The sequence below is a fragment of the Phyllostomus hastatus genome, unplaced genomic scaffold (genome assembly GCF_019186645.2).
Source record: "Phyllostomus hastatus isolate PE091 unplaced genomic scaffold, TTU_PhHast_1.1 phas_contig_17, whole genome shotgun sequence".
NCBI classification, from domain to species: domain Eukaryota; kingdom Metazoa; phylum Chordata; class Mammalia; order Chiroptera; family Phyllostomidae; genus Phyllostomus; species Phyllostomus hastatus.
In genome coordinates, this window is record NW_025333664.1 from 11,503,433 (window position 1) to 11,531,307 (window position 27,875).

General features: G+C 58.6%; 1 protein-coding gene across 2 annotated transcripts; it reads left to right on the top strand.

Moving 5' to 3' along the window:
* On the top strand, window positions 1-27,754 carry ADA (adenosine deaminase). 2 transcript variants are annotated; one of them, XM_045832925.1, is made up of 12 exons: window positions 1-149; window positions 11,413-11,474; window positions 16,425-16,547; window positions 21,461-21,604; window positions 22,391-22,506; window positions 23,781-23,908; window positions 24,506-24,577; window positions 24,662-24,763; window positions 25,027-25,091; window positions 26,287-26,413; window positions 26,937-27,039; window positions 27,455-27,754. In XM_045832925.1, the coding sequence occupies exons 1-12, from the start codon at window positions 117-119 to the stop codon at window positions 27,469-27,471; spliced, it is 1,092 nt and encodes a 363-aa protein (XP_045688881.1). In that variant the 5' UTR covers window positions 1-116; the 3' UTR covers window positions 27,472-27,754. The 2 variants fall into 2 exon arrangements, with proteins under 2 accessions (XP_045688881.1, XP_045688882.1); XM_045832926.1 differs by having other exon boundaries at window positions 27,458-27,754.
* The last annotated feature ends 121 nt before the right edge of the window (window positions 27,755-27,875 follow it).

Consider the following 27,875-nt stretch of genomic DNA (forward strand, 5'->3'; position numbering starts at 1 on the left):
GGGAGTGGTGGGCCACAGTTACGACGGGGCCCGGGAGAAACCGACCGGCGTCCTACTCAGCCCGAGACCACCTGCACTCAGCGAAGGGAGAAGCGCCGGGGCACACGCTTGGCACCATGGCCCAGACGCCCGCCTTCAACAAGCCCAAAGTGAGCGCGGGCCGGGGCCCGGGCCGGGACTCGTGGTCGGGGTTCTGGCTTCTTGTCTGGCTGGAGGGCTTTAGGGGCTTCCACGCTGCGGGAGCGCACGGACGCCCCTGCATGCGCTTCCTCCCGCAGCTCAGGCCCTCGCCCGCCTTCTGGCTGTTTAGTGAGAGACAATGAGGAAGGGAGGGTCTTGAATTCGGAGGCACCTCTAGCTGCCTTCAGAGTTCTGCTTCCAGCGCTGACTTGGCCCTTCTCGGTCTCAGTTTCACTGCCTGTCAAATGGGCTTCCTAGCCTGGGGCCCCTTGTCTATACCCGGAGGTATCTGGCGTTGTGTGTAGTGAGTACTGAGTGCTCTGTGAATTTTACTGTAGCATTGTGATAGTTTTGTCCGTGCCAAGGAGCCCGTTGTGGGTGTACGGGCGGGAAGAACTGTGAGCCATGCCAGAGATAGGGGCAGAGGGTCTGGGTGGGCCTTAGGCCTTGCACTCTTCTGGTAAGATTCACTTGGCCACTGGTCCCAAAGGATAACTCTCTTGTCCCTCCTCCCGCCAGCTGTGGTGTCTTGGGAATGGTGGGGTCAGGCAGAGTGCAGGCCCACCCGTGGGGCTTCAGAGGACTGGGATTCATCCAGGGAGGGGAGGCATGGGAAAGTCTGCCCAGCAGAGAGGACCAGCTAGTGGGATTTGAGACTGCTAAGGGGTCAGGGGCAGGCATGAGTTTCAGTCTGCCTTAACTTACCCACCTGAGAAATAGGTGCAAGCGATGAGGGCAGATGTCTCGAAAGTGTTGGAAGAATCCTGTGTCTGTATGCAGAGGAGAGGAGCACAAAGGGGTGGGGGGGGGGTTTCTGAGGAGGTAAGTCCTAGTCCCCCACCCACCGATGATGCCCCACCACAGGGCAAATGCTCAGCTCCTTCCTGCCAGGTGTTCCAAGTTCTGGGGGAGCACTTTTGCCCCCCATCCCCAAAGCCTCCTTTACACCTTGTCAAATGCAGGTGCCCATCAGTAGTGGTTCCTTCCTTTGAAGGTTTTTTTTTTTTAACTGTTTGGGACCCCTTCTGCCCTTGGGCTGGGGAACCACCTTACCTGCTAGGAACACCAAGGCAATAGACACACCCCCTTGACCAGGAGTGAAATGGAAGTTCCAGAGGTAAATGAAAGGTGGCACTTCTATAGGATTTTTGCTATATGCACCGGTTTGATCCTTGTAACACTTTTGTAACAGCCCAGTGGGAGAGAGACTGTTATCCCTAATGTTTGGCCTCGCCCAATCCTTTCCTGTGATTGAAATGGGCGGGTCGTTTCCTCTCTCTGGGCCTCAGTTTCTGCGTGTGGGAAATGGGCCCCCCCTGCTTGTAGTGGTATCCAGAGGTCACCCACTGTGTACTAGATTTTACATCCTCAGGAATAGGGAACATACCCAAGCTGGCTCAGCCCCTGCGACCAGAGCCAGCTCCCTGCCTTCCCGTGGGTGGGGCAGATAATGAACTACTAGTACGAGCGTCCGGCGTTCATGGAGTTGCATTATAGTGCTGTGCCAGGCACCATTCTGGCATGTTACCTGGATTAATCCATTTCATTCTGACAGTGATGGTGTGAGGTGGCTGGTGTCCACCTGTCTTATAGACAAAGAGACAGAAGCACAGAGATGAACTGGATTAGGAAAATCAGAGTAGTTTAACTAGGGTTTGAGCCCAGTGTGGCTGGCTTCACAACCCTGTGGCCCTAACCAACTTTCCGGAACTGTCTCTGCAGAAGCCTTTGAGGGTAGGGGTACCGGAACCCCGGGTGCAGGCCTCTCTGGCATCTCATACCTACCTCTAGGTGAGGCCCAGGACCTGGCCTGCTGTAAGAAGCCAGAGCAGAGCTTTCCAAACTTTAAGGTGTACTCAACAATCACTTGACTTTGTTAACATTCGGGCTCTGAATCAGGTCTAGTGTGGGTGCTGAGATGCTGCACTTCTGACAAGCTCCCAGGTGGTGCTAATTTGGCTGGAGGAGGGACCACACTGTTGGTAGCAAGACCCCCGGCAGCTGCCTAGTGGTTTGATTATGGCATTCCGACAGATGCTTCCTGAGCACCTGCTGGGCCCTGGAGGAGGCGCAGCGTGTGTGGAGGGGTGGCCCTTACGTATCGCCGCAGGAGGCAAGCCTGGAAAATGGCATGGCACTCAGGGCAAGCTCTGTGTCGGGTGGGGTCGGGGGGCACTGCTGATCCCCTGCCTGGGATTTTAATAATAATAACGGCTGTCATCTGAATGTTTATGGGTATTCAGCACCTTCTGTGATTTACCTCACAGAATCCCCTGAGCAAGGACTTGGCAGGGTAGATTTCCTCTTCCTCTTCCTCCTCCTTTTCCGTCTCCTCTTCCTCTTCCGCCTCCTCTTCCTTCTTCTCTTCCTCTTCCTCCTCCTCTTCCTCCTTCTTTTCCTTCTCTTCCTCTTCCTCCTCCTCTTCCTCCTCCTCTTCCTCCTCCTCCTTCTTCGCTTCCTCTTCCTCCTCTTCTTCTTGCTGCTTAACATGGTGTTTATTTGTGAGAATTCAGGGGAACAACAGCCAAAGAGGAAAGGGTGTGAGGAAGATTCCTCTCTGGAAGGTACTGAACCCACCCCTCCTATTGTGCTCCTGTTTGGGTCACGTGAGCCCATCCCAGCCCATCCGGTCGGAGCCAGGGGAAAGGAATGTGTCTGTGAGTGACAGGGTTAGAAGGAACCCATCTGTAGCGCTTCCCAAAGCTTCGAAAGACTGGCCGACTGTTACGCAAGACACGCAGTAAAACACTTCTTCACGGTGTCCCTTGCAAATGGTGTGAGGGAAAGGCTCTCCCACGTCAGGGCCAAAGACTGCAAAAGGCAGAAGGTGAGGGCAGGCCCCTTGCTACACCACAGGCAGAACTCAGGGCGACCTCGAAACTCAAGTTTCGTCCCCATTTACAGATTCGGGGGCCGAGGCTGGAGTGGTGACGTGGTTGGCCGGAGGCTAGTCAAAACCTGAGAGCTGAGTGGGCCAGCCACGTTGGAACAGCAGTGTTCTGAGCTGTGCCTTTTTGAGGGAGAGGAGACTTGGGGCTAAATCTCCCACGTACTTTTCTCTTTCTCATATTTGAACGTTTGCTCTGAATCAGGTGCTATTCTGATATGTGTATGTGCACGTGTGAATTCATTTAATGCTCACCACAGCCCTCCTGAGGGAGGTCCTGTTATTCTCTCCATTTACATGGGAGGACACGGAGGCCCAGAGAGGGGCAGGAACTTGCCAGCGTCACACAGCTGGAAAGCAGAAGGGCGAGACTTGCACCCTGATCTACCTGAAACTGACGTGGATGCCGTTACTGGCTTTGCTTAGCTGCCATCCCCACTTAGTGGGGGAGGAGTTAGAATTAGGGTGACCTTGGACTTCAGAGCACCTGGGGTAGGATCCCAGCCTCAGCACTTATCAGTGACGAGAGCTTAGGTGGACAGTTTCCTGAACCCCAGCTTCCTTCTCTAAAATGGGCTCATACCGCCAAGCTCATGGGGCCCTAGGGGGAAATTGAACCGCTGGTTGGTGCCTGGGGGCTGCTGTGGACTCGGGAAGTCTCCCCACCGCCCGCCCTGTCTCTCTGTCTTGCTGCCGCTGGAAGACACTGCCTTGGGCTTCCAGCCCTTTTTTTGTGTGTGACCAGAGCCACTTGTTAAAGTACAAATGCCGCGGGGAAGAGCCTGGCTTACCGGTTACATCTCCCCACCTGGCAGTTGGGAGGGACAGGAACAGAGACTGGGTTTCTCAGCCTCTGACGGAGGAGGAAGTGAGGACCACGGCGGCGGGGAAGTGCCGAGTCCGGGTGCGCAGTGAAGCACAGGAGCCCAGTCGGCCTCCTGATTCTGTATCTGATCTCACATGGGCTTGACTGGCGTGGGCAGGGGCCCTGTGAGCTGGGAGAAACCTGTCCACCCGCTCGGTTGTCCTAGGGAGTGTCCCCACAGCAGGGAGGGGTGGGACTGGGGTCTGGTTGGAACGGGGGCGTGGGGGAGAAGAGCAGGCCAGGAGCCCCAAAGTGAGGCTCAAATCTGTGTTCACCCAGAGTGTTGGGGGCAGGCTTACCCCCATCCTTTAGGGTTCTGAGGCCCCGGAGCAGCAAGGTTGGGAGACCAGTGAGGAGTTTAAACTTGGGTGGCAGAGGGGCCAGGCTGTCTGGCTCCGTGTGCTGATCTCCCCACTTGTCCATCGTTGGAGCTTGGCTGAGCGTCTTCTCTGTGCCTCCGTTCGTGCATGTCACAGGGGGATCGGACTTTTACCCACCCCACTTGAAATGTCAGTTACAGGCCTGCCTGGGGTGGGGCACGCCAGGGCTAGCTGCTATTGATGCTTTTTGTCATGATTATTAACCATTCAGTTTGGACTTTACCAGCGCTGACTCAGCGCCGCTATGGAGGGTGAAGGGTGGTAGGTGCGACTTCGTCCTGGCTGTGGCACTCCTTAATCTGGGACCTGCAGCATGTTCCTTAATCTCTCTGAGCCTCAGTTGTCTCACCTATACAATGGGGATAACTCTGCTGAGTTCCGAGGCTGTTCCCCACGGGATGTCACCCTGGACACATCTGTCTTCTGTGAAACCTCTAGGGAGGCCCACAGCAGCAACAGAGAGCTAAGTCAGGCTCCGGCTTGGCAGGAGGCACTGAGGAACAGCTCCGCCCCTTCCCTTCTGTACCTCACAGCTGCAGGAGCCCAGATGGGGCTGAGCATAGAGGCCTTCCTGGAGGAGGTGTGGCTGAAACAATTTGTCAGCCCCAGGGCTGTTCTGTCTCCTCCTCTTACCCCACAGGTCAGCTGAGAGGCCGTGGCCCCTGCTGGCACTGGCCTCTGGCACTGTCCAGATCATTGCCAAGACCAGGGCTAGGAAGGGAGAGGACGTCCGCCCTGCCCTGGCCCCCCACCCTATGGGCACTGTGGCTCATCCAGGTTCTGACTGCAGCGCCCGGATTCTGGGGCTGGGCCGGCAGCACTCGCTGCTTTGCCCTGCCTGGATTCTCCGCCAGGCCATAGGGTGTAGGTGAGCCCCTCCTCGAGGCAGGGAGAGGACACAGCACTGCTGACCTAGGACAGGGAGAAGGGGATGCCATCACTTGGTCACTCGGCACCTACTGGGCCCTTCTCACTGTGCCAGGCGCTAGGTCCTAAGGGTGCAGCCTGAGGACGCAAAGTCCCTGCTTCCAGGTAACTAACAGTGGTTGGGGGCAGGAGATACACACAGTAAGAGACTTTAAAAATTAGTGGGATGGAAATAAACAGTGATGTGTTTGGGGGGCCCTGAGGAGCCCTGAGAAGCAGTCTGATTGGGGCAGGCGCTGGGGGAGGACAGCCCCCCACCCTTCGGCAGTTGTAAGCAGGGAGTCAGATCTCGGAGTGTCCTGCCAAAAAATCCAAGACTTGGGTCCTCGTCCTGGCTCTGCTACGGCCACCTTGGGTGACCCCGGGCAAGGGAATGCAGCTCCCTGGTCCTCACTTGTCTGGCTGGCATCACCCGAGGGCAAGGACTCAGGGCGTTTCCCCATGCCCCAGGGTGCCCACTAATAAATATTGTTGGTGACTGGGATGCTTCCTGCTCAGGTCCAGGAGGATCTCCTGCAGCTCTGCTTGTGAGTCCGACTCACGGAGAGCAGGTGCAGAAAAGGGGGCGTGAGGTTCCTCTCCCGGAGGCCTGGCCCGGTGCTGGGCCCGGGGTGGGATGCGGGGGTGGGTGCTGGGCCCTGGGCAGCCCTCGGGCTTAGGGCTGGAGAGACTTGGGTTCCAACCAGCTCTGCCACTGTAGATCTGTGTGACCCTGGGCAGTTGTCTGAATTTAGCTTGGCCAGTCCGGACGGGGCTACCAAATACCTCTGCAGGGGGGTTGAGGAGAAGCGAGGTAAAGGGCCTGGTAACAGGCAGCTGCCGTTACTGTTGCTGTATCATTTATATCCAAGGCCAGGCCTGTAGGAGTTGAAGACTCAGACCGGGGTTCAGATCCTGACTCCATCACCGACTGACTGTGGGTCCTTAGCTACTGCTTTGCGCCTCAGTTTCCCCATCTGGAAAATGGGAGGGGAGCCCCAACCTTCCTGGTCGTAAGAATGAACTAAGAGAAGGCATGAGCGTGGTCTCGCACCCGGTAGTCACTGCTGCTGCTTTTCCCTGGATGGGGTCAGTGGGTTAGGGCCCCCGCCGCAGCCTCTGAGCTTGCACCCCGTGTCATCCGGGGTGGGGGTGGGCTGACACTTCTCCGTGGGTAATCGCAGTTTCCCAGAAAGTCCAATGGGAGCAGCTGGGGCTGCTTGTGGAAGTGGCTCCTGCCTCTGCTCCTCCCCCGAACCACGTCTAGGCAGCCTCCCAGAAGCCCCAAGGAGGGTGGAATCCGTGGGGCACGGTGGGCAGGCCGGCTCTGTCTTCTCTGTCCCTGGGGCACTCCTGCCTCCCGCCCGTCTCTCGGCCATGCACCGCTGCACCAGGTGCCTCACGCTGAGTGAGCACCTACTGCATCCGGAGCTGGAGGAGCTCTGGGTACTGCTGCTCTACCATCTGGCCTCCTGCAGCTGCGCTCTCTCTGCCTCCCTTAAATCCACTCCCCAAGCAGCAGCAGAAACAGCTTTTAAAAGGCCACTCCCCTGTTTCAAACTCCTCAGCGGATCCCCTTAACCGTGGCCTGCCTGCGGTGTCTCCCTGGCTTCCATCCCCTAACTTTCCGGCTTCCTCTCTCACCACCAACCTTGTTCCCTGCACTTGAACCAATTTCCTGACTGCACCCTGATCCGGACACTTAGCAGCTGCGGTTCCCTGTGTCTGGAGCGGTTCTCTGCTGTCCTCCCTCCGCCCACCACGCCCTGCTCCTCTGTGTGTTCCCTCCCCCGCAAAGCGATCTTTTCTGGGTACTTCTGAGCCCCTCCTCCCCCACTTCCTGGCTGTTTTTCTTTTCCTCGCACACACGCACAATCAGTAACGCTGGGTTCTGAGAGCTGTGCGTGCTTTCGGGCGGGGTAGGCTACAGTCTGCCGCAGTGACCACCGTCCCCAGGTCCAGGGGGTCTGAATCGGCTGAGGTGTCCGTCATTCTGCTCATCTTCCATGTCCGTCACCGTCTGCTCATCACTGTCATGTAGGCAGATGGGCGGCTGCCATCCTGGGCGTTTCTGGTTGCTGTGCCGGAGTGAAGAGAGGGCTCTGGAGACTTGTGCGTTGGCATTTAAGTGCTGGGGCCAGAAGTAGCCTCGCAGGCCCGCCCACCGCCACCGGGGAAGCAGCACCAGCCACAGCCTCGCAGACTGGCTGAGCTCGGACTCGTAACTCGGAGACGCTCTGGTTTTCGCCTTCTAACCTCTCCTGCCTTCTCGAACCTCACGCTGTTCTTCCCTCTCAGCTTCAGTCTCCTCCATCGTCACTGAAACACGCTCACGTCATTCCCACCTGAAAAATAAACACAGTGCTCTTGACCTACCTCCACCTACATTTTCTCCATTTCCTTACCCCTGCTTCTCGCCTTCCCTACCCCAGTGTGGAGTGGGCTCACTCAGGCCTCTGGAATGGTTCCTTTAGCGTGGTGGTCCTCCATCTTGGCCTCATGTTTAAAAAACAAAACATAACAGTAGCCCAACAAAACCTGCACCCAGGCTCACCGCAGGGATTGTGATTTAATGGACGTGCGTGGGCCCGGGCATCCGGCACTTTCCAGAGCTTCCTGGGTGCTCCCAGTGGGCAGTCGGGGTGAGAACCACGCCTCCTGGTGCCCCGTGTCCTGGGTCCCGGGACACGTTTCTGCTCCCCTGCTCCTCGGCCTCTGGCAGGACTCGGCTGTATGAGTTTCCTGTGGCTGCTGTGACAAATACCACATGCTGGGTAACTTAAAACAGCAGAAGTTCATTGTTTCACAGTCCCCGAGGCCAGAAGTCCAAAACCAATGTCTCAGCAGGGCCATACACGCTCCGGGGGCTCCAGGGGTAGGAGAATCCATCCCTTGCCCTCCTCCAGCTTCCGGTGGCCCCAGACGCTTCTTGGCTTGTGGCCCTGTGGCTCCCATCTGCCTCTGTGGTCACGTTGCTGCTTCCTCTTGGGTGAGTTTCTCAAAACACTTTGTCTTTTCATAAGGAGACAGGTGGCTGCAGCAGGGGCCGTCCAGGGAATCTAGGATGAGCCCCTTCTTTCAAGGCTTTTAATAATCACACTTTGCCGTCTAAGGCAACTCAGGTCCTGGGGATGAGGACACAGACATGTTTTGGGGGGACTACCATTCAGCCCTCTACTCCAACCAGGTGGACCACCCCTCTGCCCTGAAATCTGGTCGCCCCTTGCCTTCCGAACCCCACACTCCCATTTCCCTCCCACTTCTCGGGGGCTCTTCTCCAAGCCCACCCCCTTCTGTGAAGCCCGTGAGTGCCGGTGCTTGCCAAGGCTTCACCTGGGCCCTGTCCTCCACGCTGTCCCCCCGGGGACCTCACTCAAGACCACAGCTCTGGTTACCTCAGTTCCTTCCAACATCTCCAGCCTCCATCTCTGAGAACTCCAGGCCCTCATGTCCACAGGCTCCGTCCATTTGTACTCAGAAATCTCAAAGATGCCCCAGTCTAATGTGACAAAGATCAAATGGCTCACACCTGTCTCCCCACACTTCCGCCCCTCCTCATCCCCTTTCTTCCGGAGCTCTCCATCTCAGAGCGTGGGAATCACCTCCCACCCCATAGGGGCCAACCTGGAGCATTATCCTTGATGTCTCTCTCTGTCCACCTGCTTTCCCACATCCGCCTCGTCTCCCTGGTCCAAGGCATCACCTCTCATGCACTGGACTGCAGTAGCCTCTAACCGGTCCTGCTGCAGGTTTTCCTCCCCCTGCAGCCAGTCTCAAGCTCTGCGTGGCTTCTCTGTGCTCTCAGGTTAAACCCGTCTCTTTCTGGTGGCCCGGTGGCCCTGCAGCCTCTGCAGTCCCACAAATACTGCCCCCCACCCCGCCTTGGCACCATGCTGTGGTTCCTCTCATGTGTGCACCATGCTCTCTCTCACCACACGGCCTTTCTTGCGGCCTGGAATGTTCTTCCCATCCTCCTCCTCACTTGGTTCTTCATCTGTCAGGTCTTAGCTCAAGACCTGCTTTCTCTGGGAAGCCGTTGTCGGCCCGCCGGCTGGGCGAGGTTCTTTGTTTGCTCCGCTCTTTCCCAGGACCTGTCGGTGCTTCCCAGGGAGCGCTCCTGGCTTTGATTATATACTTAGCTGCGGGATGCTTCGTGTCTCTCCCCCTTGCTGGCCCATGCACGTCACAGAAGCAGGCCTCTGTCCCTTTGCTCACCTCTCCCTTCCCAGCAGGGCCTCGGCAGTCCGGTGCAGGAAGGACTCTTCGTTGACGGTTATTTCACATTGACTCTGTGCTGAGCACGCTGTGTGCTTGCACGCCCGTGGCAAACCCTCCGGAGCCAAGGAGGCAGGTGTACACTCTTCCCTGCCCAACGGGTGGAGACGCCCAGGGATCTCGCAGAGGAGCTGGGTGACAAACCATAAAGCCACCCTGCCTCTTTAGCTGAATCCTCGCCTCAGCCACGGGGAGGATTAAGGATAAGAAAACAGAGGCTCAGGGAAATGAGGTCCCCTGTCCAAGGTCACGCTGCTGGTTGGCAGGTCCCTGGACTGGAAACATCAGTGTTCTCGATGCTGAGCATTTTGGGGGGCACCCAGCAAACCTTTGGCTGAGTGGGATCGAATTCATTTGGTCAGGGAATCCAGCAGCTCGGTTGACGCCGAGCTTGTGTGTGAGTGCCGCTGGGTCCCGTGCCAGCTGGACGGCTTCTGGGGAGATCTGATGGCTCAGATGTCCTGCTGATGGGCGGGCTTGGCAGCTCTGTCCCTGCCGCCCCCCCTGGGCCTGGGCCGGGTTTCCTCCGAGGGAGGCGCCCACGTGGGTGTTCTAGGACATGCTGAGCTTCCTCTCCAGCCAAGGCAGCCGCCTTCTCGTCCACGTCCCTGAGTCCCAGGGACGGCCCCACGCTGGTGGAGATGGCAGTGAGAGTCGTCTAGGTCTCCCCCTGGCCCAGGAAAGTGTCCTTTGTGACCTGGGACGGGCAGATGACAAAGGCACTTCCCTGCCGTCTTCCAGCACCTGCTGGGCTTCTCTCAGCAGCACGTGGAAAAATCCAAGGGGAAGGAGCCGTTTCCCGTGGGCCCTAGTATCCGCCTGCACTGGTGTTTGAATCCTTACAATTGTTCTTAGACAGGGAGGCAGTCGGGGCCGTGGTCTTCCCGTTGAAACCGAGGCTCAGAGACGGAGTGTCGTGTCTAAGTTGCGCAGCCAGAGGAAGGGCAGGGCTGGGAGCCGGGCCTGACAGGCGTCTCCCAGGCCCCTGTCTGTGAACTCTTGGGTTCGTGTGCAGAGCGTTGTCTGTGGGGCTGGGCGTTGTTCGTGGGGCCGGGCTCGTTGGAGCTGATCACCCAGATGGCCGAGTATCTAGTGTCCTTCCTTGAGTCGTGGAAAGATCTTGTGTTGCTTTACTATTAATTCCTGAGAAGCTGTGTTTAAATAACACCTGCTTTTGAAAATGGAGCCTGGCCAGCGTGGCTCCATGGGTTGGAGCGTTGTGCCATATACCGAGAGGTTGACGGTTCGATCCCCGGTGGGACTAACATACAAAAAGGCAACCAGTTGATGTTTCTTTCTCACTCCCTCTCTTCCTCTCTATCTAAAAGCAATGAAAAAAACTGTCCTCAGGTGAAGATAAAAAAAGCGAGAGTGGTGTCTGATTTTTGAAATATGCCATGTGACTCACTAGTGCAGGAAGTTGCAGGAAGTCTGTGGTCGACCCTCGTTGTTACGGTTGGAGTTTGTTGAGCGAGTTGTCTGAGAGCCAGACTGGCCGGGGCGGCAGCTGGGGCTCGGGAGCTCCGAGGGGACCTCGGCCAGCCTCATGTGTAAGGAGCACCAGCTTCATTCGGGACTGGGCTCAGGTTAGAATTCTGGTTCTGTCACTTGTCGGTTGTGGTTAAACCCAAAGGCACTGGGTTGGGTTCCTGCTTCCACCACTGGCTTGCTGTGTGGCCTTGCACCAGTCGTTGAACCTCTCTGAACCTCAGTATTCTTGCTGTGAATGGGATAGAGAAACCCGCCACACAGGTGAGGGTCAAACGAGATGGCGTGTGTAGAGTTTGGTGACATGTCTGTGAGTGTCCGATAGGCAGTGCCTCAGGGTTATCGCGGTTAATGTTAACACGGACTCTCTGAAGATCCCCCAGGCACTCACGGTGCGTGTTCTCTCTCTTGCTTCCCTTCGCCCCTGCCAGGTAGAGCTGCATGTCCACCTCGACGGATCCATCAAACCCGAAACCATCTTATACTATGGAAGGTACGTCCACGGATAAGAGGCCTTCCCTCCCCGGGTCTGGGCAGGGTCTCCAGTGTGAGGACCTGGGAGAACCCGGGGCTGCTGCTCCTTCCCTCCCCCATGCGATCCAGCCAGCCCCGGCCAGAGGGGCGGGTGTCCGAGCTGGGGACCCACAGCCCGTGCCTTCCGCCTTGGGTACCTTTGCCTCTTGTCTTTCCACTCGCAGGTGAGCCAAGGGAAGTGTGCCTTACCTTACATGTGGAGACACATACACACACACACACACACACACACACACACACAGAAGCAGTTCCCAGGGCTGAGCCTGTCACTGTTTTCTGGCAGAGAACTGGCGGCAGATGACACACCCACACAGGACAGGGGGTGTTGCTGTCCGCATCTCACTGAGGAGAGAGCAGGTTCAGAGAGGTGAAGGCAGTTGCCCAAGGCCACACACAGCAAGTAAATGGCAGAGTCAAAAGTTGACAGGCCAGCTGACTGCCACAGCTTTTCCTATGTCACCATGGAGATGAGCTACTGCGAGCCTCGAAGGGGCTCCCTCTCTGGTCACAACTTAGCATCTTCCAAGTGAGACATGCTTCCTGCCTCAGCTCGTATGGATGCGGGTGGGCTGAGGGGTCCCCGGAGCCCCCAGTGAGGGAGGCCCATGCCTCCCTCCCCACACCCCCCACGGTGGCGGCCCCTCTCTTGGGGACAGCACCTATAGCTCAGGGACTTTCAAAGTGCAGTATATTTGGATTTAAATCCATACACAGCTTTCTCACTGTGCCTTTGGCCTCTGCAAGTTGAGGATAAGAATAAGGTCTTCCTCTGGCTGGTGCGGCTCAGTGGACTGAGCACCAGCCCGCAAACCAAAGGGTTACCGGTGTAATTCCCAGTCTTGAGCAGTCTCTACTAGAGACCCGGTCTGCAACCCAGGCTTGTGCCCAGACTGGGAATTGAACTGGCGACCCTTTGGTTCCCAGGCTGGCACTCAACCACTGAGCCACCAGCCAGAGCCACGTTGCTCCGTCTTGTCTCACATGCAGCAATCTTGCTCGAGGAAGCGGCTATTGATTTGCTATTTAATTACATAAGCATGTTCACATTTACTGCACGCCAACACACCTGGGTCAGCTTACTGATCCCTCATGACCACCGGTAAAGTAGATACTATCATTGTCCCTGTGTTACAGACACGGAGGACACTGAGTCACGATCGATGAAGTGACTTGTCTAGTGAGCACAGCTGAGACCGGGTCCCTGCCCTTGACCGGCACCCCTGCTGCTAGAGGTTTAGGCGAAGCGCCCCAGGGGAAACACTCAGCTTGGGACTCCAGGAAAGGCACTCCCTCATGGCAGGGTCATTAATCACAAGTAATGGCTCTGCTAAGCCAAGCCGCTCGGCTTATCTCCACCTGTCCCTCGCCTGTGCTGAGGGCCAGCCACTGATCAAGGCCCCGGTGATGCCATTTGGGTGGGTTATCGGGGGCCAAGATGGGATCTAATCGGGGTGCCTATTAAGGGGTCACAGAGCACTCACTAGCGCAGCAATGAGGCAGGAGTGCCAGGGCGGGGTGGACGGAAAGGAGCCATCGGTGCTGGGCGGCTGGTTGATCTTCCACTTCCCACGCCGCCTGGGAGTATCGGGGACAGTTTTGACCCTGGAGAGGCGGTGCTGGTGCCAGCTGGAGTTTGACCTCCGGCAGGCGAGGGGAGCAGGGAGTGGGTCGGATCAATATGGGCAGCCCTGGAGGACTCCCAGGTGGAGGTGGGCTGGGGCCAAACCCAGTGGCTCCTTTTCTGCCTCTGGGGCCTCCACTGCCTCGGTTGTCACCCATTTCTTCTTCCTGTGAGTCCGTCCTCTCCGGGGCCTGTTCCTGATTCTCTCCGTCTCCTTCTCGATGCCATCTGCTCTTTCTTCAAGGCACGTTCTGAATCTGGCTGTGCTCTCGTCCCTGTCACCACCCTGTCTGAGCCCCCGCCAGTCCCTCACTTAGACTGTTGCAACAGCCCCCTGACTGGTCTCCAGGTGTCCACTCCTGCCTCCCCCATCTACCGTCCCCACAATACTGTAGTCAGAACAGTTGTCTTAAAACATGGTTTGGTCCTGGCTGGTGTGGCTCAGTGGACTGAGCACGAGCCTGAGAACCAAAGAGTTGCTGGTTCAATTCCCAGCCAGGGCACATGCCTGGGTTGTGGGTTGGGTTTCCAGTAGGGGGCGCATGAGAGGCAACCACACATTGATGTCTTTCTCCCTCTTTTTTTCCCTCCCTTCCCCTCTTTCTAAAAATAAATCAATATATATTTTTTAATTTTTAAAAAAGACATGGTTGGATCAGCTCACTCCCTTGCTCAAACCCTCTCACGCGTCCCTCCCACTGACTCAGGGTCAAAGCCAACGTCTGCACATGGCCCTTAATATTCTCCAAAGCCTGAGGGAGATCTGTGACCTCTTCTGCTGCCCTTTGCTTAGTCCACACTGGGTGTTTCTCAAACATCCCAGACCTAAGAAACCCAGAAAGGGTGAGTAACTTGCCCAAGGTCACACAGCCTTTATCTCAGAGCTGGGATTCAGCCCCAGGCCATCCGGCCTCAGGGCATGCTGCCTTTCCCAGGACACATTAACAGCCTCACGTGGTCTCTGCACCTGCACAGAAAATGCTCCGAGTTTTACTGGCGAGGACGTGGAGGTCCTCCGAGGGGACAGGGGCTGCCCAGGGTGGTGTGGCACACACAGGAGGGGCATGGACTTCCAACCCCACCCGCTGAGTTCACCCTCCTGTCCGGGCTCTCTGTGGCCGGGGTCCTTATAGGTGCATTGCCCACCGTGGCAGGCAGAGGACAACGGGGACGGAGTTGGGCAACAGCCCCATCTCTGGTTTGCTGGGCAGATATAGAGGAGCCACGCTTGGAAATGTGGGGCCCGGGATGGGGAAGGGAAAGGAGACGCCCGCCTTCCTGGGGTGGGGGGTCAGACACACGCGTCTGTCTCGGCCGCTGCTGTCCATTCCCCGCCCGGCACACCCAGGGCTCTCGGAGACAGAGAGTCGGAACTGTGGGCCTCTGGACCCCGGGTGGAAATCCATGAAAGGAGATCTGGAAGAAAGTGTTCGGGAGGCAGCACCCCAATAAGTGGTAGTGGGGTCCAAGGCGAATGCGGCCCCTGAATCTGCCGATATGAGAGCCAGAGCCTTAGCGCCACCCCCTCTGCCTTCAGCCCACTGGCTCCCGGAAAGACATTCAAAACGCAGTGTGGGGCGGGCTGGCCGGCAGCGGGGAGAAGGCTCAGTGCGCTCTGAGCACCTGACTTCGGGGTGACACTCATTGGGCGCTCACAGGGAGAGGGGCCACCCAGAGGGGAGGATGGCATATTTAGGGGGCTTCGGGGGAATAGCTTTTTAGGTAGGAAACCACTTTAATGTTTGAATAACAGGAGCCACTAAGGGACTTCAACACTGTTCCGTCCAACTTCCATTTCTTTGACAGTTTCCTCCTGTCATCTTGCTTTGTGGAAAACTGGATGCTTGAACCCCCTGACTTTTTAAAATTGAGTTTATTGGGGTGACATTGGTTAATAAAGCTGCAGGGGTGTCCGGCCCACGGCCCACAGGCCTTGTGCAGCCAAGGATGGCCGTGAATGTGGCCCCACACAAAATCGTAAATTGACCTAAAACTCGATGAGATTTTTTTTGTGTGATTACCTGTCACAAGGCATTTAATGTGTGGCTGGAGACAACTCTTCTTCGTCCAGCGTGGCCCAGAGACGCCAAAAGGTCGGACGTCCCTGCACGCGTACAGGTTTTGAGTATACAGCTCAATGAAGCGCCGTCCGCACCAAGATGCTCACCGCCCACGTGAGCCTCCTGGTTTCATCATCTGACCTTCTTCCCCGGTTGCTCCTGTTTGTTTTTAGAGGATTTTTATGAGTCCGAGTCCAACGGACGATGTGGCCGGGAAGCCAGGCCTCCAGTGCTCCCTGCTCCTTTATTTTCCTTTTAAGTCATGTTTGCCTTTTGTTCTGCTTGCTGACGGACTTTCTCGCCTTTGTTTTCCGTGCCTCTGGTTACGTCCTGATGGTTGCTGCCATGTTCCTTTAAATTCCCAACAGCTTTTTCTTACTCTCTAAACGCCCCCCTTTTAAGAAAGCAATGTCTCATTTCAAGGGTGTATTGTCTTTCATCTCCCTGCTCGTTTTAGGGTTAAAAGTTTTCTGCATTTTTTTTGTTTGTTTCCTCAGATCTCCTTTTTCGCTCATTCTATTCCTCAGGGTAGAAGTGTTTCTTGAGTGTCTGGTGTCCTTTACTGCCTCTTTTATCTTAAAAGTGGGGAAACTGCGGCCCAGTGTGCCCTGGGAGGCGGGGTCTGTGGCCGGCGGGCTGCGGAAGCAGAGATGCAGGCCTTACTGAGTGGTGACCGTGTCCAGCCCGTGGGGGGACTGTGGGCAGGGATGGGAGGGACTCAGGTCAACGACTGGCTCGCCGGCCCTCTCGCAGGGCGCTGGGCCGAACAAGCCCCTCTGAGAGAGAGCGGACGAGACAGAGAGCAGAGGAGCGGCAGGGCCAGTGCTTGTCCGGGCCGCCCCTGCCCTGTAGTATTGCCCCTGGTAGCCTCGGACCCGGCAGAGGACCAGGTGTGCCCACTTTCGGGGCACAGGCGGAAGTTGTGGGCTTGCTGCCCGGGCACCTTCCCTGTTCCAGGTGTGTGTGTGTGTGTGTGTGTGTGTGCGGGCACATGTCCACATACACAGGCTTTCACCCCTTGAAATCCACTGGCTGGTTGTGGCCTCAAGGACAGGAGGTGCTGGGAGAACTCTGCCCTTGGTTCTGTTTGCCCTGGACCTCAGTCTTCCCATCTGTCCAGTGGGTTGGGGTTGGATGGTGAGGTCCTCAGGTTTCCTGCTGTGGCCCCCGGGAGAGCTGGTCCAGTCCTCCCTGGGGGCAGTCTGTCACCTTCTTGTTTTGTCCCTAGGAGGAGGGGGGTCACCCTCCCAGCTAACACTGCCGAGGAACTACAGAACATCATCGGCATGGACAAGCCGATCAGCCTCCCCGCCTTCCTGGAAAAGTTCAACTACTACATGCCCGCCATTGCGTGAGTCCCCCACCCTCGGGCCCCGGGCAGCGTCCATCCCTGTGCCTGGGAGAGGCCACCAGCCCCAGGCCTGCCCCTCGGCCTGTGGGGCAGGAGACCCCAGGCTGCTTCTCACCATTCGTATACTTGCTTGACTCTCTCCGTGCGTTTGGGCCTCGATGTTCTCTTCTGGAAAGTGGGCGTGAGAGACAAATGCCTGCAGCTTCTACAGAGAAGTGGCGGCACAAGGGGGGTTAGGAACACAGACCCTCGTCTCCGGCTTTTTCATGGAATAACGTTGGGCAGAGTCCCTCTCTGGGCCTCAGCCCCCCTGTCTGGACCCTGGGCCATGGGGTCCCGTCCAGCTCCTGGAGTTTGGACTGGACACAGCACTGTCCTCAGCCAGCTGCCTCTCATTGTGCATGCAACTGCTGCCTCTATCGACAGCCAGGCGCTGGTGATCTGATGTCACTTTGCATCCCCTCTACTTTTTCACAGCAGAATATCCCCGATGTAGATGCATGTAACAGATGCACAGCTCACAGAACTACACTTTTCACAGTCGTCCGCAGGCCTGCAGGGTGGACTCAGTCCTCATTTCCTGTGGGGGGTGGGAATGAAGGGCCAGGGAAGTGAAGGCGCTTGCCTGCCGCGCCACAGCTGGCAGGTGATAGAGCCCAGATTCTCGCCCCGGTCCCACCTTGAGCTTTCTGGCAAGAGGCAGAGCTTCTGAGGACAGGCAACGATCAGCCTTGGCAGTCGGCGCCATGCGAGCTGAGGGTGGGGGTTGGGGGGAGCCAAAGGGGCTGCAGCCAGTCAGGAAGGGCTGCCTGGAGGAGGCAGTAAGGCCCCGGCTGTGGGATAGCAAGGGTGTGACATTGTCTAGAGGGGCAGGCCTGAGGAAAGGCTTGGAGGATGGGCCAAGCGTGGGTTGTTGGAGGATTGGCAAAGCAGGTGTGTGAGGCAGGTAGAGGTGTTGGCCGGATAAGCAGCAGAACAGGTACGAGGAGTCCTGGGGAGGGAAGATGGGTGGCCAGGTGGCTGACTTCATGCTGGAAGCTTTCGGGCTCAGCCCGGAAGGCACTGACTGTTCCAGGGTTTGCCTCCGGTAAGCAGACACATGTCGCCTTGCTGGAGACACGTGCTGCGTTTCCCAAGACCCCGCCCCCTGCTCCCTCCCCGCCCAGAACACACGAGCAGGCCTGGACACCTCTGCCACGCCACCTGGAGGCAGCTCCCGTCTCTCTGGCCCCATGACAGAAGAGGCCCAGCTCCCTGAAGGCCAAACTCATCCAGGCCACTAAAGGCCGCCTCCTGCAGGGCTGCCTGGCCACTTGAGGCCATGGCCAAGAGCTCTGACTCTCCAGCCTCTTGCCTGCGCCCACAGGGGTCAGATGAGAGCCCTCATCGCCTGCCACTGGCCCCTAGGCTCACCCCTCTCCAGCTGCATCGGCCTCCTGTGGCACAGCGGGCACCACGCACAGCCTGGTCTCAGGTCCCCTGCGACTGCCGTTCCCTCTGCCTGGACCGCTGTTCCCGTGGATGCCCCGGGGCTGCCTCCCACGGCTCCCTCGCATCCCTGCTCAGATGTCACCTTCTCAGTGAGGCCCTGGGGACACTACTGAAAACTGCTGTCCCAGACCCCGCTCCCCACTGCTTTGTGTGTGTCCATGAAACTTCTCACCATCTGACCTACGATACAGCTTCCATTTTACTCACTTCCCTGTCTCTCTCGCTAGACTGTAAGTAGGCTCTGGGGGGCCAGGGAGTTTGTCCACCTCGTTTGCTGTATCCCCTGCGCCTGGGGCAGCGTCGGCCGCAGCCGTGGGGGAGATAAGGACCCCTGCCACCCGGGGCTCACCCCGTGCCCCAGGGGTTTCCCACAGCAGCTGCCCACCCTCCCCCTGGTTCTCAAAGGCACAGGCCCTCCCATGGGCCGCCTCCTTCACACACTGCTTTCTGGTCAGGGGTCCTTTTTCACCCTGCGTGGTGGAGACTCCCGGCTGAGGCCCGGTCCCTGTCCTCCGGTCGACACCCACGGCAGCCCCTGCAGGTTAACCTGCGCCCTGTTTCCCGGGCCAACACTCAGGAACAGCAGTCAAAACACCTGGAGCATTTGTCTGTTCTGCTCCGAGCACCGGCTCGGGCGAGTTTTATGAGGCTTCGCTCACTCACCTTCACGGTGACCCGTGGATGTGGGTGTCCGAGAAGGCGGCTAGCTGGGGTCGCGCGGCAGGTGAGCGTGGGAACCAGGGTTCGGGTCCGCGTCCCCGGCATCTCTCCCATCCCGTCCCGGGTCCCTTCGGACTCGCCCATTGGTGCCCTTCTCTCTCTCCGTTTTTTCTGGAGTGGGACTCACAGACAGCGGTGGCACGCGCTGGAGGGGCGCGGCTTGGGGTTCTGGCAACCGCACACGTTGGGAAGTGATTACCAAATCGAGCCGGTTCACTAATCCCTCGCCACACACACCGGCCACGTTTCTTGTGTGTGGCTAAGAACACTTACGCTCTACCCTCTTGGCACATTCCAACGAGACAGTTCAGTGTCACGTGCGGCCGCTGTGCTGTGTGATAATAAATCTCTAGAACTTACTCATCTCCCACAACTGAAACTCTGTGCCGTTGCTCCGACGCCTCCCCACCCCCTGCCTTCCCGTCTGCGGCAACCAGCGCCCGACCCTCTGCTTTTACAAGCTCCGCTGCTCTGGCTTCCGCGTGACATGTGCACGCGGCCACGCAGCGGTCGTCTCTCTCAGCCGGCTTCTTTCCGAGAGCGTCCTGCTTTCCAGAGTCGTTCACGCTGTGGACAGCAGCATTTCCTTCTTTAAGGCTGCTTGGTCTTTCTCTGTGGGAGATCATTTTTAAGATTTTACTTATTTGCCCTGGCTGGCGTAACTCAGTGGATTGAGCTCAGGCTGCGAACCAAAGTGTCGCAGGTTCGATTCCCAGTCGGGGCACATTCCTGGGTTGCAGGACATGGCCCCCAGCAACCACACATTGATGTTTCTCTCTCTCTCTTTCTCCCTTCCCTCTCTCTAAAAATGAATATTTTACTTATTCATTTATATTTTTAGAGAGAGGGAAAGGAGGGAGGAAGAGAGGGAGAGAAACATCAATGCATGAGAGAGAAACACGGGGCCCGGGCCTGCAACCCAGGAATGCGCCCTGACCGGGAATCAAACCAGCGACTTTTCGCCTGGCGGGCAGGACGCCGGTCCCGGTTGAAAGGTCTCTCTGTCTGCTCACCCGCTGGTGGGCGCCTGGGTGGTTTGCATGCCGGGGCTGCTATGAATAATGAACGAGCATGAACTTGCAGGCGCCTCTTGGAGATTCGGACGTCACCGCCGCTGGACGCGCACCCAGAAGTGGGACGGCTGGGCCCCAGGGCCCCCAGGGCTGTGTGTACCCATATGAGGAACCTTCCTGTCGCTTTCCACCATGGCTGCGCCCATTGCCAGTCCCACTGCCGGCGCCCAAGGGTCCCGTTTTCTCACTGACACCTGTCGTGGTGTGGCTTCTCTTTTCGGTAGCAGCCACCCTCACAGGTGCGAGGTGGCGTCTCACTGTGGTGTTGTACTTCCCTGATGATTAGAGAGGTTGAGCACCTTTTCTCGTGCCTGCTGGCCATTTGTATGTCTTTTGAGAAATGTCTAGTCAGGTCCTTTGCCTATTTTTTAATTAGGTAATTTGGTTTTGTTTGCTGTTGAGTTATGGGAGTTCTTTCTATATTTTGGAGATTAGCGCCTTAGATGTGTGATTTGCGAATATTTTTCTCCCATTCCGTAGTTACCTTTTCACTCTGGGGATGGTTTCCTTTGCTCTGCAAAAGGCTGTTTCGTTTGATGTGGTCCTGCTTGTCTGATTTTGCTTTTCTGGCCTGTGCGTGTCCTTTCCTCTCGTTTCTCGTCCCTGCTGGCCTGCACCCATCACTCAACACACTCCAAGTGGCCGCTATGTCCTAGGTTCTGTCCTTGGCCATCTTTGAGCTGTGACAAGACAGATGGAGGGGTCCTTGTCCTACGGTGACTGCATTCTAGGCGGCGAGGTGAAAATTGGCCAGTGAACCATGTGGCGTGGAATGTCAGAGGGTAATAAGGGCCATGGGGAAAAGTAAAGTCCAGAAGGGGTGGAGAGTGACAGAGGGGCCCTGGCCAATGTGGCTCGTTTGGTTGGGCATCGTCCTGCATGCCAAAAGGTCTCTGGTTCCATTCCCGGTCGGGGCACATATCTACGTTGCAGGCTCCAAGTTCCGTCCCTGGCTGGGTTGCTTGCAGAAGGCAACCAATTGATGTTTCTCTCTTCCATAGATATTTCTCTCCCTCTCTTCTTCCCTTCCCTTCTCCCTAAAATACAGTAAAATTACAAAATCCAGAGGGAGAAGGGACATGGGGCGATCTTGGGGAGCTGCACATGCAAAGGCCCGGATGTGGGAACAAGCTGAACCGCCAGCCTCTGACGGGCTCGCAGAACGTGTGAGGGGGGCGGAGCCGGGGCAGGTGGCAGGGGGCGGGGTATACAGGCCATGTGGGCCAGGCAAGGGAGTTGGGATTTCATTCCACATGATGGAAGCCATGGGGGTTCAGAGCAGAGGAGCCATATGCTTGGATTTAGGTTTGGAAAAGATTGCTCTGGCTGCCACGAGGAAAATAGTTACCAGGAGGCGGTGGAGACACGGAGGCCAGTGAGAGAGAGGAGGTGGTGAGAACTGGGGCGGAGGGGACAAGAAGCGGCCTGCAGTCTGGAAGCAGAGCTGACAGGACTGGCCGAGTGTCTGGGATCTTCTCCGGTGGAGGCCCAGAGCCGGGCCCCGGAGGCTAGGGGGCTGAAGAGCAGGAGTGGGTTTGATCTTCCAGGGGCTGGGGACAGGCTTGTTGTCCCTGGAGCTCTGAAGGGACCTCGGAGGAGGCGGTCCCAAGTACTCTCTTCCCGTCCCAGGGGCTGCCGGGAGGCCGTCAAGAGGATCGCCTACGAGTTTGTTGAGATGAAGGCCAAGGAGGGCGTGGTGTACGTGGAGGTGCGCTACAGCCCGCACCTGCTGGCCAACTCGAAAGTGGTGCCGATCCCCTGGAACCAGGCTGAGTGAGTGGCCGACCCCCTGGAGGGCGGGGCGGCCGGGACAGGGGGGCCCAGCCTGGGACCCGGGGGGGCAGACTGTTGGGAGGCCCTGGTCCAAGACGACTTTGACCTTGCCCCGTGATCTGGTCTGTGGCCTCGGAAAGATGGGCTTATCCGGCCTGAGAGACAGGGTGCCCGTCCCTCACACGTCCGTTTTTACCTTGGGAGAAAGCGTTTGGCTGTGTCTTGTCACCCCTAGTCCTAGACACAGGCCTGCAGCCTCGAAACACGGCTGTCCAGTGGCTTCCAGGGGTCCTGCTCTAACCCCGGAACGGAAACGAGTCTGGCCCATTCCTGTCCCCTGCTGGGACCCCAGGGATCTCTAAGTGGTGTCACCCAGCCACTTTGCCCCTCCTAGCCACGACTCCGATGCTCGTAAACAAGTGGGAATTGGGCCAGGTGAGCGTAGCTGTGCCCTCCACCTGGGGCGGGGCTGTGTCTGACACGGGCACCCCCCTGTCCACACCCCCAACAGGGACACCTGTACCCCCCCACCCCCACAGGGACATTCTCCAGGTCTGGAAGTGCCCAGGCAACCCCAAGGAAGCTGGGAGGGTGTGTGCTAGAGCTTGGCCATCTCCCTCAGTCTTGTCTCAGAGGTGGTGGGGAGAGGCTTCTGGAAGATTCCTCTTCTTCCCCTCCCTCCCCTCCCCCACTCTCCTCCTCTTCTTCCTCCTCTGTCCCAGACCCAGTGTGGTCCTTTAGCCCTTGCCTTGTCTCAGGCCCATCCCTCCTGCTCTCTCCACACAGAGGGGACCTCACCCCGGACGAGGTGGTGGAGCTGGTGAGCCAAGGCCTGCAGGAGGGAGAGCGCGACTTCAAGGTGAAGGTGCGCTCCATCCTGTGCTGCATGCGCCACCAGTCCGGTGAGTGCGACCTCGGCCCTCCCCTGGGCTGCACACATATCTGACAGTGACCCCAACCTCCTGCCCTGGTGCTGGGGCTGCCCCTGGTGTCCGCTTCGAGTCCATCAGCTGGACCTTCGGGCTTCCTGAAGTTATCAGAGCCCTGCCAGGCAGGCTCACAACTTCCTGGCAACAAAGGCTCCCCCCCCCGCCCCCCCCCTTCCGCCCGGAGACTGGGCCTGCAGCTGCAGGGCCTGTGGGAGGCTCCACACCCACGGAGCCTGACCATAAAGACCAAAGAAAACCATCTAAGGCAGGTTCTGAACAGCCCACAGCTCTCCCCCAGGTCCCGTGGGCCAGGCCCCGTCTGGTCTGCCCGCTGGAGTCTGAGGGGTCTCCCTAGTGACTGACTGCGGTCAACTCTTCAGGGCTGGGACTTCCAAAGGGCGGAGCTCCACTGTGTGACTTGGTCCCCTCTTAGGGCCTCGGATACACATTGCCGTGGGAGGTGGTGGCACTCGCCTCACTCTCCACTGTGAGGACGAGTGAGAACCACAGCAGAGGGCTAGTGCCCCCACCTGTCCGGCCTGCTGCACAGCGTGGCTTACGTGTATTTTCTCCAGGCCTTGCCGCAGCCTGGGAGCTACTGTCCTTGATCCTGTTTGAGGGATGAGGACGCTTCCATGAGGGAGGAAGGGAGGTGACGCCTCCTGCTCCTCCATCAGGGAGGCAGAAAGCTCAGATGTGAACCCAGAGCCATCCGGTTCCAAAGCCTGTGATTTTTTCCTTTTTTTTTTAAATGCTTTGTGATGACTTTCTCGGTTAAGCCCCTAGTATGTGAGCAGTATGTTTAGTGATGCCAGTGTGAGTTACGTGCTAGGTTTAAACGTTCAACTGTGTGGGCCTCCGTCTGCTCACCTGAGCGGGGAAGAGCCCCCCATGGCGGTTGGGGGGACAAATGAGACAACGGCCACGTGTTGTGCACCGAGCCAAGGCTCCGCCCTCAGTGCTTGACACACGGGATCTCGGCAAAGCCTCGCCATGACGCGGTGCGGTAGCTGGTGGTGGCCCCAGAGAGGAGGGGACACCGAGGCACTGGGGGGAGCGGACTGCCGGAGGCCATGCGGTCAGGCTGCGGAGGTCGGGGTTTGAAGACAGGACACTGGGCCTCTGTCTCACGCTAGCCTCGGGTGGGGGGTGAGGTAAGTGGGATGGGACAGCAAGCAGGCATTCTGGAAGGCTCTCTCCCCCGGCCGCCGCTGCTGACAGAGCCCTGGCGGGCATGTGACCCACAGACTGGTCCCCGGAGGTGGTGGAGCTGTGTAAGAAGTACCGGTACCAGACCGTGGTGGGCATCGATCTGGCTGGAGATGAGACCATCCAAGGAAGCAGCCTCTTCCCAGGACACCTGAAGGCCTACGAGGTGGGCACTGTGGGAGGAGGGCAGGGAGACGTCACAGGGACTGGGGAGTGTGAGGCCTCCCGGGTCCCCAGATGGGTCCGGGGGGCTCTAGGGACTGTGAACTTGGTGTAAAGAAAAGGCCCTGCTTGCGGTGGGAGGCTGTCCGCCTGTGTCTGCTGCACGACCTTGGGCGGGTCTGTCCCTTCTCGGGCCTGTTGGGAGTGGCGGTCTCAGCTCTTCGTGGAAGGGCTTACGAGCGGGGGGCTCCGGAGAACAACCGCTCGGGCTCAGTGCTTGGCTTCCCACTTCCTGTTTGGCCTTGGTCACATTGCCTAACTTCCCCGAGCCTCGGTTTCCCCCAACTCCCTGCAAAGTAGGTAACAGTGAATGTGAGATGGCGGATGCAGAGCATTTTGTGCCGTGCCTGGCACACGCCTGTCCCACAGATGGCGGCTGTCACCCAAATCAGTGAAAAAGACCAGGCTTCCCCATCCCGAGGCAGCTGGCCTGACCGTGGGCGTGGTTCGGCCTGCGGAAACTCAGACCCAAAGCTCGGTGAAGGCAGGGCCTGCGGGGGGCTCCCCAAGGCCACGCACCACCTGGCTCTTGTCCTTTCAGGAGGCCGTGAGGAGCGGCATTCACCGCACGGTCCACGCCGGGGAGGTCGGCTCCGCAGAGGTGGTGAAAGAGGTACGGAGCCCCCAGGTGGACTGCAGGGCCCTCCTGCCCACCTCTGCCCTGCCCCTTCCTGAGCTCCCATCCGCTTCTCTGCAGGCTGTGGACAGGCTCAAGACAGAGAGGCTGGGACACGGCTACCACGCCCTGGACGATGAGACCCTTTACACCAAGCTGCGACAGGACAACATGCACTTCGAGGTGCCTGGGAGGGAGCACTGGGGGGTGGGGGAAACCAGGAGGGGCCTGGGGGCTGGAGTGGGGCAAGCTGTGGTGGGCGTGGGCGGTGGGCACCAGAGCTGCTCGGTGGTGGAGCAAGACTGGGATGGATGGGCTCCTGGGAATGAGCAGCAGGGAGGCCACGTGACCGCGGCCCGAGCAGGCGGCTCTGGCCCCGGGGCGTGGGGGGCGGGGCCCCGAGTGGCCTGGGGAAGTCCCTGCGAGCCGCACGCCTGCTCTTGCAGGTCTGCCCCTGGTCCAGCTACCTCACAGGCGCCTGGGAGTCGACCACGGAGCACCCGGTCATTCGGTGAGGCTCACTCCCGTGGGGTCCACTCAGTCTCGTACCAGGAGAGCCAGGGAGGGAGAAAATGCAGGGACTGGGCACCAGCCATATGGTCCTCATACGAAACCTGTGCAAATCCCTGCGAAACTGGCGTTACCCTCCCCTTACAAGCGGGGAAGCCGAAGCGCAGATGTGCTGTAACGCGACTGAAGAGCAGAGCTGGGGGCTGGAGCTCACTGAGCTGGACCGCAATGTCCTGCTGCCCAAGAGAAACTTCACCCTCCAGCCCCTGCCTCCTCGGAGTCCGGGAGATGAGTCTCCCCTGCTCACACGGTCTCTGCTCCTGGCACCTCTGGGCATGCCCCCGAGCACTGGCTGCAGGCTTTCCCCTGGGGGTCTGGCCCGTCCTCCCCTGCTCCCACCCCGCAGTCCAGGGCAGAGGCCTCTGGCCTGTGACTGAGCCCTGGGAGTGGCCTCAGGCCTCAGGCAGGCAACACTACCTTTCCTGACACAGGATGAGGACAGCAAGGACTCAGGGTGACCACGGTCAGGCTGGCACTGGTCTGTCATGCAAAGGGAGGGAGCTTGGGCTCTCACAAAGGGAGGGGAGCGTGCAGTGCCTGTGGTCAGTGCAGGTGGAGGTTCTGGAGGCGCACGGGCACACGGCCTGTGTGCTGGAGAGAAATCCCAGGGCCCCCTACACTGCCATGGTGGTGCTCAGAGGGAGAAGTGACCCAAGGGCGGTGTGGGAGCAGTCCACGGTGGCGTTCCGCACAACCCAGGGTGGGGAGAGCTGGGCGGGGAGAGCTGGGCAGGGCCCTCTGGACCGAACACCACGGCGAGTGCACAGAGCAGGGTGCAGCGGGAGTGAGGGCGATGGGGGAGGGTGCAGGCAACTCGCCCAGAACGTTGGCTGTGAAGGGACAGGCTAGAGAGGGGGGTGGCTGGAGGGGGCGTTGCTCGTGCGGCCTCTCTGGGCTGCCACTCTACCTGGCTCCCTTCCGCCTTCGCTGAGCTCTCGTCTGACTGGAGGGTTTGAGTCTTGAGTTGCCAGTTACAGGGCCTCGGACAAGTCGCCCAAGCTCTCTGAATGTGTTTCTCGCTCTGGATGAGATCTTCCAGGCGTGAGGAGGAGGATGCAGGGCCTGAAGGAGGCTGGTATGCAGTGTCTGTTCACGACAGAGTAAAGGGGGGCTCTTTCCCTTCCCCCCCTATCCAGACTCAAAAAGGATCAGGCGAACTACTCGCTGAACACGGACGACCCGCTCATCTTCAAGTCCACCCTGAACACCGATTACCAGATGACTAAGGACATGGGCTTCACTGAAGAGGAATTTAAGAGGCTGGTGAGTGGGTGTGGGCCCCGCTGGCCTGCACTCCGGGCCCTGGCGTGCGGGAGGACCTCTGGAGACGAGGAGTGAGTTTGCCTCACCAGGCCAGACCCGGAGCTAGGTGCCCTCCAGGCTGACGTGCTGACCCCGACCCAGGTGTTTCACCCTCTGCTTGCCCTCAGAGAACCTGGAAGTGTGGTCAGCTCTGAAGTTCTGCACCCACTTCCACGCCATTCACAGACCCCAGGCCGAGCCCTTGGTTTTCAGGTGTTCAGTTCCCCAGGCCCGTCTCTCTCTGGCCCCCGACATCCTGCCCTGCCTCTCAAAGTGTCTCCAGCTCTGAGAACACAGAGCCTCCCGGTCTCTGCTCCGGCAGCTGCTGTCACGTGACCTTGGACAAGTCCCTTCCCCTCTGAGCTTAACCGACCGCCCACCATGCAGGGAAGAGAGGGCTATCCCTAGATTGCCAGGCGCTCCCCCCCCCACCACCCCGCCGAGTTCTCTGGCTCCATGCCGTCTGCCCTTCTGGCCCTTCCAGAACATCAACGCGGCCAAGTCCAGTTTCCTCCCAGAAGGTGAGAAGAGGGCGCTCCTGGATCAGCTCTACGAAGCCTATGGGATGCCACCTTCGGCCTCCGCAGGTATGTCCCTGGCTGACCTTCCAGGCTGCTGACCAGCCCTGGCTCCAGCTAGGCTTTCCGGGCCACCTCGAGCAAGTTGCCCTCCCTTCCTCTCTCGGGCGACACTAGGGACAGCGGTGACTCCTTGGTCCCAGGGCCCTGGCTGGTGGCAGCCTTTCCCTGGACTGGTGTATTTTCTATATAAAAGCCACCTTCAGGCTGGTCTGGGGCATCTGCACGGCTGCCCAAAGCCAAGGGCAGGGAGCTGGGCCCAGGTCTTAGCTCTGTTCTTTCTGGTGTGGCCTTGGCAAGGCACTCCCCTGCCCTCAACCTCCGTCTCCCTTGGGGGCTCCTCTCTGGCTCTAATGTTCTGTGATTTCTTTTGAATGCCCTGGGTACTGAGTTGCCTGACCCCCTGCCTCTCTGACCTGGCCAGCAGGGCAGCATCTGTGAGGACGCGGCGGCCGCCTCGCTGAGCCCTCGTCCCGTGGATGGAGACTTCGCAGCTCTGGGGGACTGAACGGCACTCTTACCTTTACTCCTGGGAAGACTGTCATTTCCAAAGTCGGCTGCTGACGCTCTTGAGGCCTGCGTGCCCACGTCCATGCACACATATACCTCAGCACGGCCACGTCTCCCCCCGGCTCTGTGCCGGGCCGGGGCAAGTCTGAAACCCTCCTCCTGCGGTGACTCATACTGAAAAGCTGGTGCTTAATAAAGAAGCTGTCACACAGCACATGATATGTGGTCTTGGGCAGGACGACACGGGGGGTGGAGGGTGGGGGGTGGGGGGGAGGTGGGAACAGAAGGAGCCGCTGGGGCTCCCACACTCAGCAGCCTGCCCGGGGACAGGGCCC

What these genes read in the sequence shown, in the direction of transcription:
- ADA (XM_045832925.1), top strand. Translation starts at nt 117, where the DNA reads ATGGCCCAGACGCCCGCCTTCAACAAGCCCAAA. An exon ending in TACTACATGCCCGCCATTGC is followed by an intron (nt 16,548 to 21,460) that starts GTGAGTCCCCCA and finishes TTCCCGTCCCAG; the next exon opens with GGGCTGCCGGGAGGCCGTCA. An exon ending in AGGACAACATGCACTTCGAG is followed by an intron (nt 24,764 to 25,026) that starts GTGCCTGGGAGG and finishes CTGCTCTTGCAG; the next exon opens with GTCTGCCCCTGGTCCAGCTA.